Below are 23,240 nucleotides of genomic sequence, written 5' to 3' on the forward strand. Positions count from 1 at the left end.
GTAGGGGACATACACAGAAAAACTTTTAGCTTTTATAAAATTACGAAAAAAAGCCCTCGTCAGCTTTTGAGCTACTATTCTACGTGCAAATTACGAATTTTATCTGCATTCAAATCATATTTTCGAAATTATCAGGCAAACAAAATTTCGAACATCAATATTTATGTTATCCCTGATCAAATCTCGCTCATTAACGAATTCAGCCACAATATTATTTGAATTCCGAACCTATTTTGTTAATTTGGAATTTCTAGGTCAATCCATACGCATTCCTCATCAGTTAATCGAAAATGATTGAAATTGTGATGAGGGCCGGTGAACGCAATTTTGGCTCCTGAAGCAAAAAATGTTTTTGCGCCCCTGCTGAAAAAGTACCAATAAACACCCCCCTCCTCAACAATAAACATCACCTGCCTCGATGATAATTCGCCATTTTTGATTTCTCTAGCGATTTTGCTAATCGTTTTTTTCTAAAGTCGTTTTCACTGGGTTTTCTTTTTTTCGGACATTTTTACCTACAATAAATTCCTGAATTTTTTCTACGCCGATGAACAATGCGTAAGTTTTATATCTGATTCTCACATTCACAATCAATCACCTACAATCGATGAAAGATTACCTATCACACCACAAGATTCAAAGGGCGGTAAGGCATGCAAAGCTTCGAAAACTAAATGGGATTAAAAACATTTAGCAATTATCAGTAACTAGTTTCGAATTTAGGATCATAGGAATTTTCCATATGTTGAATGTGTAAACAACTTCCACGTAATTCGAAGTGTTGTTTTTCGTCTTTGTGAAATACATTCCATCCCTCATTCAATTGGGTTAATAGGCAATGCTGCTTATAATGGTTGAGTTGCCATGTGTTATTTATTGAACAGGAGATTTTTATTGCAGGGAATGTTGATAAACGCAGCACAACAGACCAACCTCATGTTGTCTTTAAGAATCAAGATTATATTTTTTCAGAAATATGAAAGGGCGGCCACAAACAAGGCTAAATTGGCGCCCCTCGAAAAGAGGCGCCTGAAACAGTCGCTTCACTGTTTCGCCCCTAACGCCGGCCCTGATTGTGATCAACAGGTGAAAAATAGATTAGACCACGCGGTATTTTCCATCTATAAGCCTTCAGCATCTTAACTTATTTTGTAAGCTGAACGAAAACGTAAAAATCGTGGCCAAAAATACGGATGGGAGTATAGGAAGAGAGAATCATGTGATCCAGAAAATACCCTTTCTTGGTGCCAAGGATCGATAAAAGAATTGGCAAATATAAATAAAACCACGCTGAGTATTTGAGTTATGATTTTCGTTCGCTTGAAGTAGCGTAAATACTAGTTAGAGTTCTCGGTCTGAAAATTCTTGTGAAGTAACCCCGCTAGTTTTACTTCAAATAATTCAAACTTATTGGAAACTTGGCAAGTTGTGAGAAACATACTACAAAAGAATTATATGAATATGAAATTATATGAGACAGATCTCTTAGAATATTGCCACTAGATAGAAGGATAAATCTGCCATCCTACTCACGTTTTGAAGACGCCCACTGTCTGGACAGGTGTCACTTTTGAATCTGTCTTTTTACTCTTTTTCGACATTTGGCAAGTAACAAACTTTGCCCTCCCAAAAATAATGAGGCCCCCTCTTGGCCACCCCTGTTTTTGAAAGCCACTGCCGTATTTGCATAAAGACTTAGGTTTGAGGTTTTTAAAATTCAATTAATACAAGCACTCAAGCTGGTATATCACCAGCAACGTCGCATTTGGATCTCAGAAAATCCAAGATTGATTATTGAAAAGCCTCTCCATCTTCAACCTGTCACTGTTTGGTGATGTTTTGGGCTGGTGGTGTGATTGGATCTTACTTATTCCAAAATGAGGCTGATGCAACTGTTAAGGTGAACGGATTGAGCTACCGAGCTGATTTTTTAAGGCCGAAACTTGAAGATATTGATGTGAACGATGTTCATTTTGATGCGCCACATAATAACGAAACAATCGCAATTTTCCAAGAAAAATTTCCTGTTCGTGTTATTGCTCGAAGAGGTGATCACAATTGGCCACAGATATCTTCTTCTTCTTTGATGCCACATGGGAGATGAGGTCTATGCCAATTCACCACAATCGATTCAAGACCTTAGAGATGGAATTAGTTAAGTTATCGAGGAAATGGTTATGGTGGTGGACGTAACTTGTTTTATGAACAACGTGGATCTAGATTATTTGGCGAAGAAAGAGGAGAAGGCGGCTTTGAACAGAGAAGAGGTGGATTTGAAGATAGATGACCTCTCTTGGGGGATGAAAGAAGACCTCCAATGATGGTTCAACCTGGTCCAGGTGGGCCTCGTGGAGGTGCTTCAGGAGGCTTTAACAGAACTGGAGATTTATACAGTATAAGGGATAATGGGCACAACTGTAGCCGTGATATATATATTTGGCTGATATCGTTTTCCATAGTCAATACGCTCACACGGTGTTAAATCACAAGATCTTGGAGGTCAATTCACAGGTCCAAAACGTGAAATTAGGAGGTCACCAAACGTGTCTTTCAATAAATCGATTGTGGCACGAGCTGTGTGACATGTTGCGCCGTCTTGTTGGAATCACAGCTCCTGGACATCATGGTTGTTCAATTCAGGAATGAAAAAGTTAGTAATCATGGCTCTATACCGATCACCATTGACTGTAACGTTCTGGCCATCATCGTTTTTGAAGAAGTACGGACCAATGATTCCACCAGCCCATGAAGCGCACCAAACAGTCAGTTTTTCTGGATGTAACGGTGTTTCGACATACACTTGAGGATTAGCTTCACACCAAATGCGGCAGTTTTATCTGTTGACGTAGCCATTCAACCAGAAGTGCGCTTCATCGCTAAACAAAATTCGCTTATGAAAATCGGGAACAACGGCAATCTCATTTTGCACTATTTGCAAGCGTTCTTCAGGCGTGAGTCTATTCATGATGAATTGCCAAACCAAACTGAGAATAAATCACTTGACAGCTGTTGAATCGGTCGCCATCTTGAACAGTAATGCCAACTTAAAGTTATGTACCTCGAGAACAAACACCCGTTACTTCGCAATACAAAGTACCTATTCCTGAAATTAATTATGGAGGAGAAAATTGAGGGAAAGCGGGGTATAGAACCAGGAACATCTCGCCGTAATTGTTGCCAACATTCATTGATATAGATATGGCACTTCAAGAAGTAGAAGAATGGCATACCTTCCTCCCTACAATGAAATGAAATCCATCGATTCCTCTCGTTGAAAAACCTTCCACTATTGCTCTCAGCCAATTCTAAACAACAATAAAACCCAGACTGATTCCAATTCTATTTATTCGCGTATTTCCTCCTTAAATCTATCATTCTCGCCCTCCCACTTGCCTTCAATTCAAAACCAGATCGCCTGAATCTAGTCCACCGCATTTCGATATGAAAATCCTCTCCAACGGTCTTCCTATCTCTCTTCCGTAGCCGTTTATCTTCATCAGGACCTCCGCTCCTTGGATCACTTTTCCGAAGACCACATTTCGTCTATCCCACTGCTGCATTTCGCCGAAAGTGATGGCGAACTTCGAATTGTTCTGCTGTTTTCCCACTCTGATCATGCTGAGCACTCCTGAGGAAAGAAAGGGAATATTGAGTCTATCTCGCACTTGAAGGAGAATTCCGTTAAATCACCCACGCATATCAATCACCCTTTGCTTGCTAGTTCGGTGATTTATAAGGAAAACAATGAGTTTGAATCATGAGCTAATGAGCACTCGTTCATTCGTGCCTCAAATGATGATTATCCTAATTTGTTGTATTGTATTGTTTATTTAACATCATCAAAAAATGTAAATGACTAGTCATAAAATGGGAGCTTAAATATATTAAATGTCACAAGAAAAATATAACATTGTTTGTTTAAAATTTATCACACACATTGAAGAACACACAAACAGACCAGGCAACAACTATGGACAAACATCACAGACAGCAAAAGAGATCAGCCCTCATATTGTCCAGTTTGAGCTTAAAAATTCATCGACCGAATAAAATGTGCCCATGATCAACATCTTAGTTATTTTTTTTTGCTAAAGTTTTGTGAAAGTTGAGTGCTGAATAAAGGTACATTTTCCGTCAGACAGTTCCCGTCGACCGCCGAGTTTTGACGTCTTTATCTTACTACGACTTAATACAACCAATCACAATTATAGCAATCGCGTAGCTGGGCGGAGCTACACGATTGCTTGTATTCGATTGGTTGTATTAAGTCGTCTAACCACAGCGGTCGACGTAAACTTTCCTACGGAAAACGTTCCTTCAGGCAGCACTCAATTTTCACGCGAAATACAAATGTATTCGATTATGATTCCTCGACATTCTCCTGATATAATGGGTGCTTTTTTTCGAGGTATATAACTTTAAGTTGGCATTACTATTCAAGATGGCGACCGATTTATTCTCAGCTTGGTTTGGCAATTCATCATGAATAGACTCACACCTGAACAACGCTTGCAAATAGTGCAATTTAATTTCGAAAATAATGGTTCTGTGCGGAATACGTATCGCGCACTACGTCCATTTTATTTTGTTCAGCGATGAAGCGAACTTCTGGTTGAATGGCTTCGTTAACAAACAAAACTGTCGCATTTGGAGTGAAGCTAATCCTCAAGTGTATGTCGAAACACCGTTACATCCAGAAAAACTGACTGTTTGGTGAGCTTTATGGGCTGGTGGAATCATTGGTCCGTACTTCTTCAAAAACGATGATGGCCAGAACGTTACAGTCAATGGTGATCGGTATAGAGCCATGATTACTAACTTTTTCATTCCTGAATTAAACAACCATGATCTCCAGGAGCTGTGGTTCCAACAAGAAGGCGCAACATGTCACACAGCTCGTGCTTCAATCGATTTACTGAAAGACACGTTTGGTGACCGCCTAATTTCACGTTTTGGACCTGTGAATTGGCCTCCAAGATCTTGTGAATAAACACCGCTAGACTACTTTCTGTGGGGCTATGTAAAGTCATTGGTCTATGCGGGTAAGCCACAAACCCTTGACTATTTGGAAGACAACATTCGCCGTGTTATTGCCGATATACGGCCACAAATGTTGGAAAAAGTCATCGAAAATTGGACGTCCAGATTGGACTACATCCAAGCCAGCCGTGGCGGTCATATGCCAGAAATTATATTTAAAATGTAATGCCACAAGAGTATCTTGCGGATAAATAAAGTTCATGTCAATCGAACAATTCATCGTTGTTTTATTGCAATTTAATGTTCTATAGCTCTAAAAAAAACACCCTTTATATCTCAAACCACGCGATTATCGATTTAGCGTGAAACCTGCCCGAGTCTCACCGGCTTTCGTGTGCTTCAGCGAGTGTTTCTCCTCGTCGAACGTCTTGCCATAAATGGAAATTCCTCCCGAGCCTGTTCCCTTAGTTATATCTCCAGTTTCCAGATACCTGTTCTTGGATATGCGGTGTATGGGACAATTCTTGTACGAGAATCCGTAATCCCCTCGACAGATGTGGAAGAAATTCCTTGCTGTCACCGGCACGTGGTCGTGGTAGATTTCGATGACAATTCGGCCCAGATTCTCGCCTCCTTTCACCTGGAATTCCATGAAACACCTGCGAACGACGATTGTTGGTTAGGTTCAATCATCTGTATGCATTTGTCGAAATTAATGTATATTGTATGTGATTTAATTGATTTACATAATTTTATATTTATTAATTTCATTATTGCCTAAAATTAGAAGTGCGTAACTACTTCAAAAAAGGTACTAAGGCAAGTCATGGCTGCGCAATGTTATAGCCTCATCAGGCTAAACCTTAAGACCAAGAATAGATGCAGGACAAAATGTTTTCTATGAACGATCAACAGCAAAAATTTAACTACGCTAAGACTACTAACTTTCACCCTGTCTTCACTTCGTAATTACTATAAAGCATTATGGTTATCAACTCCTGGATACGAAGCCTTCTGTGGCCTTGGAAAAGACCACTACAGGGTGGTGATCTGGCAGTCGGAAGCGAGAAGCAAGATGCAACGATTTTGCACGCTTCATTCCATGTTACGCTACTGGAATTTTTGAAGACGCGGTAATTTGTCAATTAATCGTTTCATATCGTGTACTTTCGGTCGGAACGCAGATGCGCGTTTCTGGAGAGAATTTTCTGAAGGATTTTCAATGATGATTGAGACTCCAGCAAGAATAAGTACCTCAGATTTCGGTCATTATTAATTTAATTTGAGACTCGGAATCTTATTTTTCGGCGAGAATTGTGTCGGGATTCTCGCACCTCCCGTGGGATTAGAACGAAGAAAACCTCCCGTGGGATTAGAACGAAGAAACCTCCCGTGGGATTAGAACAGGAACCTTTCTTGGGATTGAAAAATATCAAGAACTACTTCCTTGAGATACAGAATTTGGGATAGTACGTATGTTAGACCACTTTACTCTCTGAATCTGAAAGAATTCCTGCGAAATACCTGGCATTATCACACCAACTTCGTTGAATGAGGACTGGAGTACTATAGCTTCCTGATAAGAATTGGTGTTCAAAAGGCTGAAGATAATATACAGAAGAGGTTCCATCCTAGTGGCAGACTGGCTCATTCAAAATCGTTTTGAGTTAAGTTTCTATTTTATTATTTGTTTGGAGTGAAAAGGATCGATCATTGTATATTTTGATTTTATTAAATTTGTAAAAACCTGGGTAGGAGTTTTGTTGCCAAATAAGCCAAACCACCCCTAGGAATTAGTCTTTAGAGTCTCATGGGCAATTGTAACGTTACAAAGAAGACCCTCTGGAGAAACACACTTGGACTTACGCAAGCAAAAAGGTGCATCTGGAGCTACCACGAGCTGAGATTCGTGTCTTTAAGGGATTGCTGATAGGATACTGTCGATACAAGTACCCTTTGGACCTGTCGACAGTCCAACAATGACCTGAAGCTCAGTTCGAGACAGCTGCAGAAGCTTCTTCTTTGCTTCTCAGTTCACACTCCAGGATTGTCACCCTTTTTAACGAAATACACTTCCAACGGCTTTATCACCCAGCTTATTCCCCAGATTTGGCTTCTAGTGATGACTGGATTTTTGCAGGCCTCAAAAGAAAGGTGCAGGGAGAGAAATAAAAAGTGATTGCCGAGGTTGAAGCCTTTTTAGAATGCAAAGATGAATCTTTCTTCGGAAAAGGCATTGACTTTAGGACTTATTGAGTGACTTACTGGAGTCTGATGCCTAGTTGGTCCAACGAACTGCTTATGGTTGGTTCTGCACGAAGGATTTCGTCCAAATTGGGCTTCTTCGATAAAATGAAGGGAAATTTGGCAGTCCATTCGAGAACTTTCTTGGTTACCTTCCATTTGTCCATGTGTTCCTGCCATCCGTAATATGATTTCTGAAATCGGAAATGACTTAGTTTTCCGGCCAATAGGAATTCCAGCTCTTCCGGATACACGGTGCGGGCGTCAAGCAGAATTTGAATTACTTAGCCCTCAATAATTCTCGTTCTACTGGTTCAATTCTAATGGACATCCTCACGTACGTGTATAAGTGTTGGGTAATAAGTGATTTCATAAAAATCTCATCTCTTATGAGAAATACACGAAATACGAATATTTGTTGTTTCCAATTGGTTATTAGTTACAAGTAGAGGGTGTTTTTTTTAGAGTTAGAGAACTTTAAATTTTAGAGTTTAGAGAACTTTAAATTGCAATAAAACAACGATGGATTATTCGATTGACATGAATTTTATTTATCCGCAAGATAATCTTGTGGCATTACATTTTAAATATGAATTCTGGCATATGACCGCCACTGCTGGCTCGGATGTAGTCCAATCTGGACGTCCAATTTTCGATTACTTTTTCCAACATTTGTGGCCGTATATCGGCAATAACACGGCGAATGTTGTCTTCCAAATGGTCAAGGGTTTGTGGCTTATCCGCATAGACCAATGACTTTACATAGCCCCAACAAAAAGTAACCTAGCGGTGTTAAATCACAAGATCTTGGAGGCCAATTCACAGGTCCATAACGTGAAATTAAGCGGTCACCAAACGTGCCTTTCAATAAATCGATTGTGGCACGAGCTGTGTGACATGTTGCGCCGTCTTGTTGGAACCACAGCTCCTGGACATCATGGTTGTTCAATTCAGGAATGAAAAAGTTGGCTCTATACCGATCACCATTGACTGTAACGTTCTGGTCATCATCGTTTTTGAAGAAGTACGGACCAATGATTCCACCACCCCATAAAGCGCACCAAACAGTCAGTTTTTCTGGATGCAACGGTGTTTCGACGTACACTTGAGGATTAGCTTCACTCCAAATGCGGCAGTTTTGTTTGTTGACGTAGCCATTCAACCAGAAGTGCGCTTCATAAAATGGACGTAGTACGTGATACATATTCCGCACAGAACCATTATTTTCGAAATAAAATTGCACTATTTGCAAGCGTTGTTCAGGCGTGAGTCTATTCATGATGAATTGCCAAACCAAACTGAGAATAAATCAACTGACAGCTGTTAAATCGGTCGATATATTGAACAGTAATGCCAACTTAAAGTTATATACCTCGAAAAAAAACACCCTTTATTTCGAAAAATGAGATCAGGGGAATTTTTCTCTAAATCTTATAGTTCTCGAGATGCTTGCAGTAACCATCGAATTCTTCACAAATATTAATCTTATAATGAAAATTTCAACTCACCGTCCTACATAATCGCTCAGCTAAATACTCGTTCTCGATCTTCATTTTGAGCCTTCTGCCCTGTTCCGCCTTCCATTTCGTGACACGATACCTGTAAATTTGATCGTTTAAATGGTCGACCAAGCCCTGAAACATAAATAATTAAGAGTTACGAGATAAAAATCCAATATACATCGGCACGGTGGGCTCGATAACTCAATAAGCAAAGTTGGGCGCTTAATTGTATGCCGTTTTAATCAAAACATCGCTGATTTTGTGGATACCTCATCCAATTTTATCGGTTGAAACCAAATCGATACCAAATCTGATTTAAACGATGTATAAGAGTAGCACATAACTCGTTATTCCAATGTTATCAACTTTTATAGTTGTACGATGTTGTGGAAGGGAAACAACAAAAAATGGGTAAAGCACTGAGGTGAAGTCGGGAGCTTTTAACAGTTAGCAAAACTAAAGCACTTTTCGATCCTCGTGAAGCACCTTCTTGGCCGGCAATAGTAATACTGGAGGAAAATTTTAAGCTGCTAGGACAAGCAAGTGATGTAAAGAATCTAAACCATGTGCGGAACTCAAGAACAATTGAGAATATTGGCTTCTTCTGTTGCCACGTGAAATATGAGGTTTATGCAAATGTTCCACAATTGATGCAAGACCTTAAAGATGGAGTTATAATTTTTTTAATTACGCATTAACCTCAGGAGATCCATGACTCGATGGTTAGCACACGAACTTTGAAGCGAGAAAGCTAGTCTCCTTTTTTTAACAGCTTTTTTAGCGATTTAGTCATTAGCAGTTATTTATTAGAAAATACTATACCATAAAGTTATAGTGTACAATTTTGAAATGTCTTCAAATAATACTCAAATAAAATCTCTTAAATGATCACTCTTAAACTCACCCCTAGTCTATTGACTTCGATGAGCCTCTGCAAAATGTACTTATTCTCTTTGTCCAACTGTTGCAGTCTTTTTGCATTGTTTTTCAATTTAGTGACAGCTAGACGAGCGTAAGGATTCATGAATATCGGAGAGTCATCTATTAGAGGTTTCGCATAAAAAATCTGGAAGTGGAAATAGATTGAAAACAATTTTTGCAAATAATAAATCAATTATATCTCATCTGCCCTTTTACTTCAAAAATCTAAAAATTAAAATACAGGCAACCAAAATTATTGAATTGTGAAGGACCTCTCAATGAACCTTTAGGTACCCCACTAATCCCTTTCCAAGTGGTGATTATTTATGATGGTTTTGGAGAAAAATCTTGCTTCTATAATAACACTCACTTTTTTCAAATGATTGTTGTAGTTCTTCAGATCATTTTCCCATTCATTTCTCTTGACCAAATAAGGACACAACCTAGGACTTTTCTTTGGTTCGAAATAACATCTCTTGTAAGCGCATTTCTTGTCCTTACCCATTTTCGGAAAATTCGCGAAAAACCTTCAACCGATTATAGACGTCATTAACTAAAGTCAGACTTCAAGTTTAAATTGATAAATTATACGGAGTTCTATGGATCTTCTTAGTTTTTTCAGTGTTTTATAACTGAATTATGATCCTAGAAAGCAATGGCTTGAAGATTAACAAAACAATGAACTTCTGACTTAGCGCCCCCTATCGAAAGCAGCAAAAACAAATTTATCATGAGTATATTTTGTCCTCAATCAACAAGATATTATCTTTCGGACGAGATCTAATTTGATCAAAAATGTTGAGCCAAGCCGAAGTTACAGGCGTTTCAATCTGTCAGATTTCTCCCTTTCACCTGCCCTTATTTGATGTCGTAAATTCAAAAAGATAGAGAATTTTCCAAGGATTACAGTGATGATATTTTTTTTTTCAATTTCATATGAAACATTTTTGAGTAATAGTCATTTTTCTACTCGACGGTAGCTATTACGCCCCCTAGTGTTAGATGTATGAACTTCAAAACAATTTCCAGTGTATTTTATTGTACACTTTAGTGGTAAAATTTTTTACCGCAAGTCTCTACGATGAGTGGATCCAGAGAAATAGCCGCTTACCTCGCTTATTTGCCCACCCTGTACAACACCCCTAATAGGATTTTGCATGTGTTCACAGTCAGACAGACGGGCAGAATTGAATATAGATAACCACGTAATCGTCATTACCGAAAGTCCTAGATTTAATTAATTAAAATAATTCATAATAATAAACAATGATGAATCGAAAATGAAATCACTAATCAATTTGAGCATTTAATTACGATGACTGAAAAAAATATATAGTAAATTGGCCGCTTTCCTATTCAGGTATTCACATAGAATCTAATAATGGCGAACAAAATTAAATACGCTGAATCGAAATCGTTAATTAAAAACTAATTAATTCATATGAAATAATTAATGAAGTGTGTTCCATTCATGATGCGTATCATATGATACTCAACATGAATTGAATACTCTTCAGAGAATATTCAAACATACCTTCCATGAATTTGAAGTAGACCTTCCTTTATAGTTGGCCTTTAATTATCAATCAATAGAAAATTAATATCGGTGTGCTATGTTTGGTTGGGATGAGAACTAGTTTTGAATTAAACAACCCTTTCAGATAATGGATACAAATTTGTGTATGATCATTCAGATAGATGTTCATTCAAAGTTGTGGCAAACTATGCAAAATGAGTTGGGTGTGGGGGGGAATCTATGTTTCCTTTCTCTTTGCACTAATTAGTGTGGTTGGCAGGGTAGTATTGGTCCTACAGGATACTGAAATCACGATGTGAGAGAAATTAGCAATAAACAGTACCGAAATTAGATCAATTTGGTCTTTTTTTCTGAGTTCTTGTGAACATACACTGCGCAAAAAAATTAACGCACATTATGGAAATCTCAAATTTATTCTACAACTGAAGGAGTTCTCAATAATAATTATTTTTATCAGAATTATGCATGCATATTTTATCCACTTTGAACGTTTTTCTTCAATACAGATGTTTTTTCCCAGCAGGAATAAAAAAAGAAGAGATTATCAGATTTTGAATATATTGGCTCCATTCTGAAATCAGTTGTTCTCGATCAATTCTAGTGATCAATAGTTTTTCTTTCGTTTGATTTTCTACGCTCGATCGCTATGCAACGCGAAACACGCAATTTGACCCAAGAGGAATGTGCCCAAGCGGTAGTTTTGCGAGAAGAAGGGTGGACATACACAAGAATTGCAGAAAGGTTTGGAGTTTCCCATACAAGTGTGTCCAGAATGTTGCAGCGATTCAGGGAGACAGGTATGAATGTCCGAAGTCCAGGACAGGGTAGACCACGGGTAACAACTGCCATTCAAGAACGTTACTTGAGAGTTTCTTCGTTGAGACAACGGTTTGCAACCGCTCGCCTCCTTCAAAATCAGCTTGAGCAAACTCATGGGGTGCAAATTAGCACTCAGACAGTAAGAAATCGCCTCAGAGAATATGATTTAAGGCCTCGTGTCGCGGCAAGAGGCCCAGCTCTTACCCCAGCCCATCGAAGGAAGCGTTTGGATTTTGCGAGAGAGCATATCCATTGGGAAGAGGCTGATTGGAAAAGAGTTCTCTTCAGAGATGAGTCTTGATTCTGCCTCTACCATTGTGATCGACGTTTCCTTGTATACAGACGTCCACATGAAAGATATACTCAAATCCTTCTGCAGGAGGCATGTTTCTGCTCCTCGGAATACCTAATTCTGGATACTGACTTCAAAATGCATCTACACAAGATGTTAGTTGGCTAGGAATCGACCTTAATTCTTCTGTCTGCGATACTGTGAACGAACGATCAAATTCACCCACACAAGATGTCTTACTTAGCAAAATTACAGTTATTAGGCAACTGACGACCCTTGGAAGCTTCACCAAGAAACCCATCCACAGACTCAGTTAGATATTCTGTCTCGTATATGGTCTTACTTCTTTGAAGAAGGTACAATGTGTGTATTTCACGTAGAGGCTACAAAAAACATATTAGCTCCAATCTCTCTGCATTTTTTCCATAAGTACCTCTTACACTTTCTCAAGAGCCCTCTGAAATGAAGGAGATAGCCTTATGTGGGGATAGAATCCTAGATAATATCCTGAATCCTTTCTCCATGGCACTGATGAATCTTAAAATCTTATTTCTACTGCGTAATCCTACTACTGCTTTAGACATGGAGAAATAGCAGCAATCAATTGAACCATGAAGAAGAAGAAGAATTGATCCATATTGAAAGGTACATTTCGATGAATGTACCTTCCTAGAAATGCTGTTCAATAAATCCAAGATCAGATATTAGATTACGTATATTGAAAAATAATACAAAAACCTACATCTTGTTGAGAATTAACATAAAAGTCCTATCGCTTTGGCTCCTACCCTATAAAATACACCTTAAGCACACTTAATCATATGCTCCTGCATACAATCACAAGAAGGTAAAGTTCCACAACCACTTATGCGAATGGTACGCAGAGGTTTACCTATGGTACGTCCATAGGAACTGAGTTTGAGGAGGACATGGGCTCCTTGGACGACCTTCCCGAAAACTACATTCTTCTTGTCCCACTCTTGCATATTCATGAAGGTGATGCAGAATCTTGAGTTGTTCTTTTCTGTACTGTCTATTCTCACCATTGACAGCACTCCTGCGAAGAATAGAGTTTAATCATTTATACAAGTTAACCCATGATAATGTTATGTTTTGTTACAAGTAGTATTAGGCTCATTGCATTAGGTTATCAAAGCATTGAGTTCACCCATCATCGATTCTAATATGGTATTAGAATGCCGAAGAAAACTCAACGAAATAGGCAAGAATAATGAGATCTGCTTAGTTTGGGTTCCTGGTCACTTGGAAATTAGTAAATGAAGAGGACTTGAACGCCTTTTTCTGACCTGGAACTATTGCTCGATATAACAAAGTGCACCTACACCTGGTATTCCCTTTTACTTGCTTCTATGGAGGAAACTGCTGCCTTCAGAGGAGCTGCTGCCTAATGAGAACAGATTTATCAGAAACTGATGTGTGCTGATTCTGCAGGCAGGAGAATTAAACTCCTGGTCGTCTGGTCAGAGAATGCCTCGCTATTGCAAGATAATGCAATCAATGCTTTGGACAAGAGACTCGATGTCGAAGTGAGGTAATAACCTCCTTGAAGCCATCACAGTTGCTGGAGTTCATTAAAACTTACTGATGCAGTGATGAGAGCTGCTTTGTTTGGACTCGCAATATAACTCCTTACAAAATAATCGAAGGCAATGTTGAAAGAAGTGCTATACTTTACCTGCTTTAGTATGCTTGAGACTATGGTTCTCCTCGTCGAATGATTCTCCATATATGGATGTACCTCCAGTTCCGTTTCCCCTTGTTATATCGCCTGTTTCCAAGAATCTATCCTTAACAATCCTATGTACTGGACAGCCCCTGTACCGTAGTCCTGGAGCGCCATTTAAAAGTTCTATGAAATTCTGAACTGTTACAGGCACATGATCCTTATACAGTTCCACGATGATTTTGCCTAGGTATTCGCCCTTATCGACTTGGAACTCCAGGAAGCATCTGAAAATAATCAATTTAAATACCGATATTAAAATTTTTTAACGCTCGTTCCAGACCAATCCTGGCTCAAAATTCGAGAATTACAGACATCGTGACAAAGTTATAGAGCGATCAGAGCTAGTATTCTTGACAAAAGATTGTGGGTTGTGGTCCTTATACTGTGACTAATGTAGTTCACGGCCAAGGACAAATTAGGGAAATAAAAGAACGGGATAAAACACTTATTCAATTTATTTCCAACCCACTAAAAATGTGCAAAGAAGATGATATTTAGATCTAATCGTTTTTTAAGGGTCGCAGGTACTTTTTCGCTGATCTCGGGAACAGATGTGTAAATCTTTAATCTTCTCGTTGTCGGTGCAAGTGTTGCACATATGCTGTAGATGTAGTTTCTCGTAGACTGGTCTGAACTCAATTGAATTATTCGCCCTGAAATGCCGAGTTTTATGGGCATTAAGGCCATTTTCCATTCGACCGTTAGCAAAGCCTTTCTACGGATCCCTTAGGGGTGTGGCTTTGATCATTGCAAGTTTTTACAGCGAGTTCTTCTGTTTTTAGCATTTTGGTTGGAAATTTAACTCAACTCGAATATTTTTGAGGGAATCGATAGATTCCCTACAAGGTCTTTAGGAACGTTTACGTAGTTTAATTAATGTGAACGCTTTTTGAAAGATCAATTATCGAAAAGAAAATACTGACTTTGTATCAGGGGCTTGTCTCTTTTTTTCGTTTGCATCTCACTTTCTCGTCAGAGAATTTGCGATGCATTCAAGAACTGCAAACTTACAGCGGTCTCTCAGAATACTTCTCCAGGTCTCCAGATATGGACGGTTCCGAGCATAGCCTGTCATCCAGGCTCGTTCTCTTAAATATTCCTATGGGAAATTTGGCTGCAAGTTTCATCCTCGACACGAAAAGTTTCCATTCTGAGGAATGTTCTTTCTTGGGATAATACGGATTCTGAAAATATGAGAGAGCGTTGTTCAGATTGATATGTCCAACTAGAGATTACTGTTAGATAAACAGTAGGTACTTTGTAGATGGCCCGTGCAGCCAATTCTAACCACGTCGTTCAGAGAAAAATGTATGAGGGATTTGAATATTCCACTATTTATATCATTTCCTTCATATTCTCTAGATGCATTGAAAATAAAGTTTAATTTCTGGCACAACATCTGCTGTATCGGTAAAATAAATTTATATCCATCAACGGAGTAGTTTTTTTTTCCATTCCTAGAATCCTCTGATTCATTGAGTATTGAAATAACGGGTGTTTTTTTTCGAGGTATATAACTTTAAATTGGCATTACTGTTCAAGATGGCGACCGATTTAACAGCTGTCAAGTGATTTATTCTCAGTTTGGTTTGGCAATTCATCGTCGATAGACTCACGCCTGAACAACGCTTGCAAATAATGCAATTTTAATTCGAAAATAATGGTTCTGTGCGGAATACGTATCACGCACTACGTCCATTTTATTTTGTTTAGCGATGAAGCGCACTTCTGGTTGAATGGCTACGTCAACAAACAAAACTGCCGCATTCAGAGTGAAGCTAATTCTCAAGTGTATGTCGAAACACCGTTACATCCAGAAAAACTGACTGTTTGGTGCGCTTTATGGGCTGGTGGAATCATTGTTCCGTACTTCTTCAAAAACGATGATGGCCAGAACGTTACAGTCAATGGTAATCGGTATAGAGCCATGATTACTGACTTTTTCATTCCTGAATTGAACAACTATGATGTCCAGGAGCTGTGGTTCCAACAAGACGGCGCAACATGTCACACAGCTCGTGCCACAATCGATTTATTGAAAGACACGTTTGGTGACCGCCTAATTTCTCGTTTTGGACCTGTGAATTGGCCTCCAAGATTTTGTGATTTAACACCGCTAGACTACTTTCTGTGGGGCTATGTAAAGTCATTGGTCTATGCGGATAAACCACAAACCCTTGACCATTTGGAAAACAACATTCGCCATGTTATTGCCGATATACGGCCACAAATGTTGGAAAAAGTCATCGAAAATTGGACGTCCAGATTGGACTACATCCGAGCCAGCCGTGGCGGTTATATGCGAGAAATCATATTTAAAATGTAATGCCACAAGATTATCTTGCGGATAAATAAAATTCATGTCAATCGAATAATCCATCGTTGTTTTACTGCAATTTGAAGTTCTATAGCTCTAAAAAAACACCCTTCACGTTGAGTAGAGTAACACACGATAAACACGTTACAGAAGGCATTGGAGGGATTCAGTTCAATAACAGGAAGTCGTACAATACTTCGCATTCCTAACAAAAATTTTTTCGACCATGACCATAGTGTTATTTTGGATTGTATAGCATATACAACTTTAGTTGCCATAGAGATCTTTCATTATAACTGAAAATCAAAATCGTGGAGAAAAACGGGGGAATATCCTATTCACCCGATGCCATAGTAACTATCAATTGTTACCACTCCCTTTCGATAGAACGGTGGTATTTTTCAAGGTCCAGTGATTATACTTTCCAACTAGCGGAAAGGAAAGAGCCAGAAAAGCCGAATAGGACGGAAAAACTCATCAAACAGAAAAAAACTGCCCCACAAAGAGATGTTGGCTTTCTACAGGAAAAAAAATAAGAATTTTTTACAGCTTGAAGAAGAATTTTCCAATAAATTGTTTTTATATATGAAAAAACGAGTATGTTTGAAGATAACTCAATGGATGTTTTTTTCATTATAAAGAGAAAGGTATGTCATTAAAAATGGAAAGCGATATCAACCGAATGGCCGCCTCTGATACAGAGTTACAGCACCGATTTTCCGTAGACCCCACAGTTTAAAAAGAATTTGAATTCGAGATTAGGGAAAAAACAGTAAAAATTGAATCTCTGTACAGGGTGGGCAAATAAGCGAGGTAAGCGGCTATATCTCAGGATTCACTCATCGTAGAGACTTGCGGTAAAAAATTTTACCACTAAAGTGTTCAAGAGAACACACTGGAAATTGTTTTGAAGTTCATACCTCTACCGCTAGGGAGCGTAATAGCTACCGTCGAGTAGAAAAATGAATTTTTCTCGAAAATGTTTCATATGAAGTTGAAGAAAAAATGTCATCACTGTAATCCTTGGAAAATTCTCTATCTTTTTGAATTGTCAGTTGTCACTTTCGATTTTATGACATCAAATAAGTGCAGGTGAAAGGGAGAAATCTGACTGATTGAAACGCCTGTAACTTCAGTTTGGCTCAACATTTTCGAGCAAATTAGATATCGTCTGAAAGATAATATCTTGTTGATTGAGGACAAAAAATAGTCATGATAAATTTGTTTTTGCTGCTTTCGATAGGGGGCGCTAAGTCAGAAGTTCATTGTTTTGTTCATTTTACTGCGAAATTTCTCCCTTTCACCTACCCTTATTTGCTGTCGTAAAATCGAAAGTGACAATTCAAAAAGATAGAGAATTTTCCAAGGATTACAGTGACGATATTTTTTCTTCAACTTCATATGAAACATTTTCGAGAAAAATTCATTTTTCTACTCGACGGTAGCTATTACGCTCCCTAGCGGTAGAGGTATGAACTTCAAAACAATTTCCAGTGTGTTCTCTTGAACACTTTAGTGGTAAATTTTTTTTCCACAAGTCTACGATAAGTGAATCCTGAAATATAGCCGCTTACCTCGCTTATTTGCCCACCCTGTACAAAAATCGTTATAGCTCTTGAAATATTCGTCACAGACCCCTCAAATGACGTTTCTTGAAGATCGAGTTCTGATCTATAATATACTGAGGCTAGAAGTCTGTAGCTTGCGTCCTGAAGCGGTGGCAGCCTCGAGAAAATTATCAATTTTTTTTTTTTGAAAATATCATTTCAACACCTATAATTTCTGAAATAATGGACTTATAGCCCAGCTGCAAGCACTTTCGTGATCTACATAATCGGGTCAATCAATAAAGAGGTATATTAATCCCAAGAAAGAACTTTCAATTTTTTCAAATTTTCTAAGGGTTAGTTCACACTTACCGTATCGCACAGTACTCTATGTACTCTTCTATTTTCTTTGTCGATCTCCAACATTTTCACCCTGTTCTTTCTCCACTGGGACAAATTGATGAATGCGTCTTCATTAATGTTGTCTACGTCGCCCTACAATCCAATTCAAAAGTTATAAACGCCCACTGCAGATTTCGGAGAAATATCAGATGATTCATTCAGAGAACCGAGGTAACAGAGGAGCTTATTTTACCCAATCTGTTTGTTTTTGCTCACGTTTTTTCACCACTAAATCAATTTGGAGATATACTTTCAGAGTTTCATTAACTCCCCATATTTATTTCATCAGTTTAAATAAGGTCAAAAGATTTCAAAAATCTCGTGTATACATCAATTTATACATTTTTTTCTCTCAACACGATAAATTTCTAAAAATTATGCACAATTTCGAGAAGATCATTCCATTGGAAATATAAAAAAATATATAATTCCAGAAAAATATAGCCAGGAGTAAATCATTGGAATTTGGATAAAAAAACGAAGGGTTTACAATTTTTTTTCAATAAATTTGTTAATAATGTGTTTGCCCACCGCGATTATCCTTACTCTCCTTAACACGTCTCGGCATTGATGCATAAGATGGTCTATTTCTTCTTGAGGGATACTATCCTAAGCTATCTGTACTTCATGCCTAAGAGCCGTCAAAATCCGTGGGGGCTGGGGTAAATTTCCAATCCTTCTACCCATGATGTCTCAAACATCATGGTCTATGGGAGAAGGATCGGGGGATCTGGGCGGCCATGGCAAAAGATTCACATGGGTCGCTTCGAAAAAGTTCAAACTATGGCAATATTGGATTCTCGAGCCGGTTAAGGTAAATGAGAACATATGGCTCCACTATTTCTTGAAGGTAACGCAGCGCTGTCATGTTGCCTCAAATAAAGACTAAAAGTGACCTACTTGCATGTGCAATAACACCTCATACCATAACGCCTACACACCGGTGTACATGACGCTCAACATCAATCTTAGGTTCACGTCTTACTTCCCGACGTCGTCTAACCCTTCTTCGGTCATCACGTGCGCCCAAGGAGAATCGAGATTCATCAGAAAAGACGACCTGATGCCATTCCACATTCAAATTTTGACGTTCTCTGCACCACTGTAATCGTTGCCAGCGATGCTCAACCGTCCAGAGGTAACACAAGAAGGGATCGATAATGCTGCAGTCCAAAAGACCTTATCCGGCGGTAAACCGTTCGGACAGTTACAGGATGTCCTTGTTTTTCCAACCACTCATTAGTCAAAGATCGAGTTGTCGCAAATCGGTCTCTAATGACCATAAGTCTTAGACGTGGATCTTGATCCCTTCGACGTCCGGTGCCTACTCTTCATCGTTTTTGGGCGTTATCAAACCACGCTTGACAACATCTCATAACAGTAGTTGGATTTCTGTTCGTACGGTTAGCGATTTCTCGAAATGACAACCCCTCCTCCCGTAGACCAATATTCGACCTCTTTCAAATTCACTTAGCTGGTGATAAATTCCGCTTACACGTGCTCTAGGCATTTTAACAACAACTGAACATCGACTTTGGATCTCTTCGAAACGCTGGTTTGTTGTAAAATTTAAAAAATATTAAAAAACTACTTCAATATTCAAGTAACAAAAATTGTTTACATGAAAAAACCTTCACGATTTTTTTCTCCAAATTCAATCATTTACTCCTTGTTATACTTTCTTCTGTTTTACCAAAAAAAATTAAAATTCAAACAGCTCATTCTGGGTGTTGCAGTTTCTTCGTCAGTTAGTATAAATGAGGAGAAAAACATGGAGTTACTGCCTGAAAACTTCAGTTTATTTAACTCTTGGTGATCTCTTTCTCAATGTCAAGTAGGTACTTCAAAATAAATGAGAATTTCTCAAGTACGCCAATAAATTCAGATCTCAGGAAACTATTGGTCCAATTAAATTCCACCTCAACACTCGCACTGGGTGAAGAAAAAAGGGATTGGGATACAATTTTAAGCTCACCCCTTTTTTATTGATCTCCATTATTCTTTGCAAGAGAATCTTGTTATCCCTGTCTATTTTATAGCATCGTTCGTCATCTTTGTGGAGTCTGTGAATTTGCAGATAGTAAGTGAGGCTGTGTATATCTGGTGGTTTTGCATCAATATAACATTTTGCATTGAAGACCTGGAAAATATTATAAATTGGTTAAGTTAGAAATAATTAAAATAATTTTATTATTCAATTGGTATTGGATATTCGCTTGTTACGTTTCTTAGGTGAGTATTTGATAAAATATTCATTTTAAATACACTGCGCAAAAAAATTAACGCACATTATGGAAATCTCAAATTTATTCTACAACAGAAGGTGTTCTCAATGATAATTATTTTTATCAGAATTATGCCTGCATATGTTATCCACTTTCAACGTTTTTCTCCAATACATATATTTTTTCCCCAGCAGGAATAAAAAAAGATGAGATTATCATATTTTGAATGTATTGGCTCCATTCTGAAATCAGTTGTTCTCGATCAATTCTAGTGATCAATAGTTTTTCTTTCGTTTGATTTTCTACACTCGATCGCTATGCAACGCGAAACAAGCAATTTGACCCAAGAGGAATGTGCCCAAGCGGTAGTTTTGCGGGAAGAAGAGTGGACATACACAAGAATTGCAGAAAGGTTTGGAGTTTCCCATACAAGTGTGTCCAGAATGTTGCGCGTTTGGATTTTGCGAGAGAGCATATCCATTGGGAAGAGGCTGATTGGGAAAGAGTTCTCTTCACAGATGAGTCTAGATTCTGCCTCTACCATTGTGATCGACGTTCCCTTGTATACAGACGTCCACATGAAAGATATGCACAGTGCAATTTCCTGAATACTACTGGTTTCGGGGAAGGATCGATTATGGTATGGGGTGGAATATCTTTGACTGCTCGCACAGACCTAGTGATCGTTGATAATGGAGCTATGAATGCTGATAGGTATATAAGGAACATTCTTGAAGAGCATGTAGTGCCAATTGCCCCATACATTGGTGAAAATTTCATTTTTATGTACGATAATGCCTGACCCCATCGTGCGCGCATCGTTCAGGAGCACCTTGAAGAGGTTGAAGTCTCTCGAATGGAATGGCCAGCAAGAAGTCCAGATCTCAATCCGATTGAGCAGGTTTGGGACAACCTCAATAAAAGGCTGTGAAGTTCAGAAAATCATTCAGCTACTCTTAATGACTTAGGAATCCAACTCAGAGAAATCTGGGAAGGATTAGATCAGAACATTTTAAGATCACTCATTTTGAGTATGAACCGTCGTTGCCGAGCTGTAATTAACGCAAGGGGTGGAAATACCAAGTACTAAATCACTTATCAGCATTCCAGTATTTTGAAAATTGTTTATTTCTCTTCTTTCACATAAGATACGGTGAAATCCTGAATTTTTCTTCCATTTAATGTGTCTTGTTTCGTTCAAAACCTTCCCGAGAGAACATAAAAAATAAGTTATAAAGTCAATGTAGAGTTAACTTTCATTAAAATTGAGATTTTCAGAATGTTCGTTAATTTTTTGGCGCAGTGTATAAACAGAATTCAATCAGAAGCCAATATAATTTTCCGGAATATCGGAATTAAAATAAATTCGAGTCAGGACTGATCTTAAACGATCAGGTTTGACTCACTGATGACGAATCCGTCCTCAAATTCGATTCTGTGCTTCCGGCCGGCCGTACACACGATAATTTTCGAACAGAAGTACCTAAAATATTTGCAGGGTATACCTAATCAAATCTCAAATGCCGCAAATTTTTTAGAAGCCCTATTAAACTTACCCTGTTCAAATGGAAGTTATAGGCCGTTAAATCTTCTTGCCATTTTGTATGTGATACCATGTACTTTATATATCTGGGATGTTTTCTAGGGAAAAAGCAGTCTTTGTAAGGGACATAGCATCCGCAAGTTAGAAGACCACATTTTCTACATTTACGTTTTTTCGTTTTCGTCTTCGGCTTTTGTGCCATGGTTTAGCTTAAGGTAGGATTTCAGAAGTGCACAAAAAAAAAATAATCAATCTTTGTAAAATAATTGAGGAATACTTTGAATGACTGAAAATAAAATTCTGACAGAAATGCGAATCTATGGGAACATTCATTTTGTGCATATCATAGAGTAATAAACATAGATAAAGGAATTATACGCAATTTTTACTTGTCCCCAACATGGTTAGATTACTTTGTCGAATTGTGATATATTTTCAAATCCACAATTTTGCAAATTTTAATATTTGGAATCCATATTTTTCCTAATTCTCGAATTTATAATAGGTAGAATATTTATTATTTTCTTTATCTACCTGCTGAAATCCAAGGTTTGGGAACTATTGCTCTCTTAGTGTCATCGGTTGTTTCACGTCGTTTGGCGTGCTTGAAGTTTGTTTTCTGAATTTTTTGAAATGCCTCAAAATGATCCGGATTTTCATCGAAAAATCTTTTTTAACGATGGGGCCCATTTTCATCTCGGAGGCTCGGAAGCAAGGAATATTGATATCGCATATTTCAATATAGCAGAATCTTCTTCTTCTTCCTGGGCCTGTAAGTGCCATTTCAGCTCTCTTGTGAGATTGACGTCCAAGAGCAGAATAATTAGTTGAATATCCAAAACGTGAACATGATGAATTGCCAAACCAAACTGAGAATAAATGACTTGACAGCTGTTAAATCGGTCGCCATTTTGAACAGTAATGCCAACTCAAAGTTATATACCTCGAAAAAAAAACACCCGTTAGTTTAGGTTAATTTGTTTAACCTAAACTAACGGGTGTTTTTTTTTCAATATGAATAGACTCACGCCTGAACAATGCTTGCAAATAGTGCATTTTTATTTCGAAAAGAATAGTTCTGTGCGGAATACGTATCACGCACTACGTCCATTTTTTTGTTTAGCGATGAAGCGCACTTCTGGTTGAATGGCTACGTCAACAAAC

At 38.2% G+C, this 23,240-nt stretch overlaps 2 protein-coding genes across 2 annotated transcripts; both read right to left on the bottom strand.

Moving 5' to 3' along the window:
- Positions 1 to 3,328: 3,328 nt before the first annotated feature.
- Positions 3,329 to 10,206, bottom strand: LOC123675217 (peptidyl-prolyl cis-trans isomerase E-like). Its single transcript, XM_045610539.1, has 6 exons — positions 10,018 to 10,206; positions 9,631 to 9,792; positions 8,733 to 8,858; positions 7,246 to 7,418; positions 5,365 to 5,639; positions 3,329 to 3,628 (listed from the first exon to the last, which is right to left on the bottom strand). Exons 1-6 carry the CDS (start codon positions 10,150 to 10,152, stop codon positions 3,396 to 3,398), a joined length of 1,104 nt encoding a protein of 367 aa, XP_045466495.1. The 5' UTR covers positions 10,153 to 10,206; the 3' UTR covers positions 3,329 to 3,395.
- A 2,786-nt stretch (positions 10,207 to 12,992) lies between these two features.
- On the bottom strand, positions 12,993 to 22,383 carry LOC123674948. The gene is made up of 6 exons (XM_045610133.1): positions 22,090 to 22,383; positions 20,284 to 20,448; positions 18,279 to 18,401; positions 15,054 to 15,226; positions 13,992 to 14,266; positions 12,993 to 13,352 (listed from the first exon to the last, which is right to left on the bottom strand). The coding sequence occupies exons 1-6, from the start codon at positions 22,276 to 22,278 to the stop codon at positions 13,099 to 13,101; spliced, it is 1,179 nt and encodes a 392-aa protein (XP_045466089.1). The 5' UTR covers positions 22,279 to 22,383; the 3' UTR covers positions 12,993 to 13,098.
- Positions 22,384 to 23,240: the final 857 nt, after the last annotated feature.

The sequence above is a fragment of the Harmonia axyridis genome, chromosome 3, assembly GCF_914767665.1.
Source record: "Harmonia axyridis chromosome 3, icHarAxyr1.1, whole genome shotgun sequence".
NCBI lineage: Eukaryota > Metazoa > Arthropoda > Insecta > Coleoptera > Coccinellidae > Harmonia > Harmonia axyridis.

What these genes read in the sequence shown, in the direction of transcription:
- LOC123675217 (XM_045610539.1), bottom strand. Translation starts at nt 10,152, where the DNA reads ATGGGTAAGGACAAGAAATGCGCTTACAAGAGATGTTATTTCGAACCA. An exon ending in CAACTAGGCATCAGACTCCA is followed by an intron (nt 5,640 to 7,245) that starts GTAAGTCACTCA and finishes CGTCGTTCGCAG; the next exon opens with GTGTTTCATGGAATTCCAGG. An exon ending in GCTGAAGCACACGAAAGCCG is followed by an intron (nt 3,629 to 5,364) that starts GTGAGACTCGGG and finishes TTCTTTCCTCAG; the next exon opens with GAGTGCTCAGCATGATCAGA.
- LOC123674948 (XM_045610133.1), bottom strand. Translation starts at nt 22,278, where the DNA reads ATGGCACAAAAGCCGAAGACGAAAACGAAAAAACGTAAATGTAGAAAA. An exon ending in ATAGAGTACTGTGCGATACG is followed by an intron (nt 15,227 to 18,278) that starts GTAAGTGTGAAC and finishes TCATATTTTCAG; the next exon opens with AATCCGTATTATCCCAAGAA. An exon ending in TCTCAAGCATACTAAAGCAG is followed by an intron (nt 13,353 to 13,991) that starts GTAAAGTATAGC and finishes TATTCTTCGCAG; the next exon opens with GAGTGCTGTCAATGGTGAGA.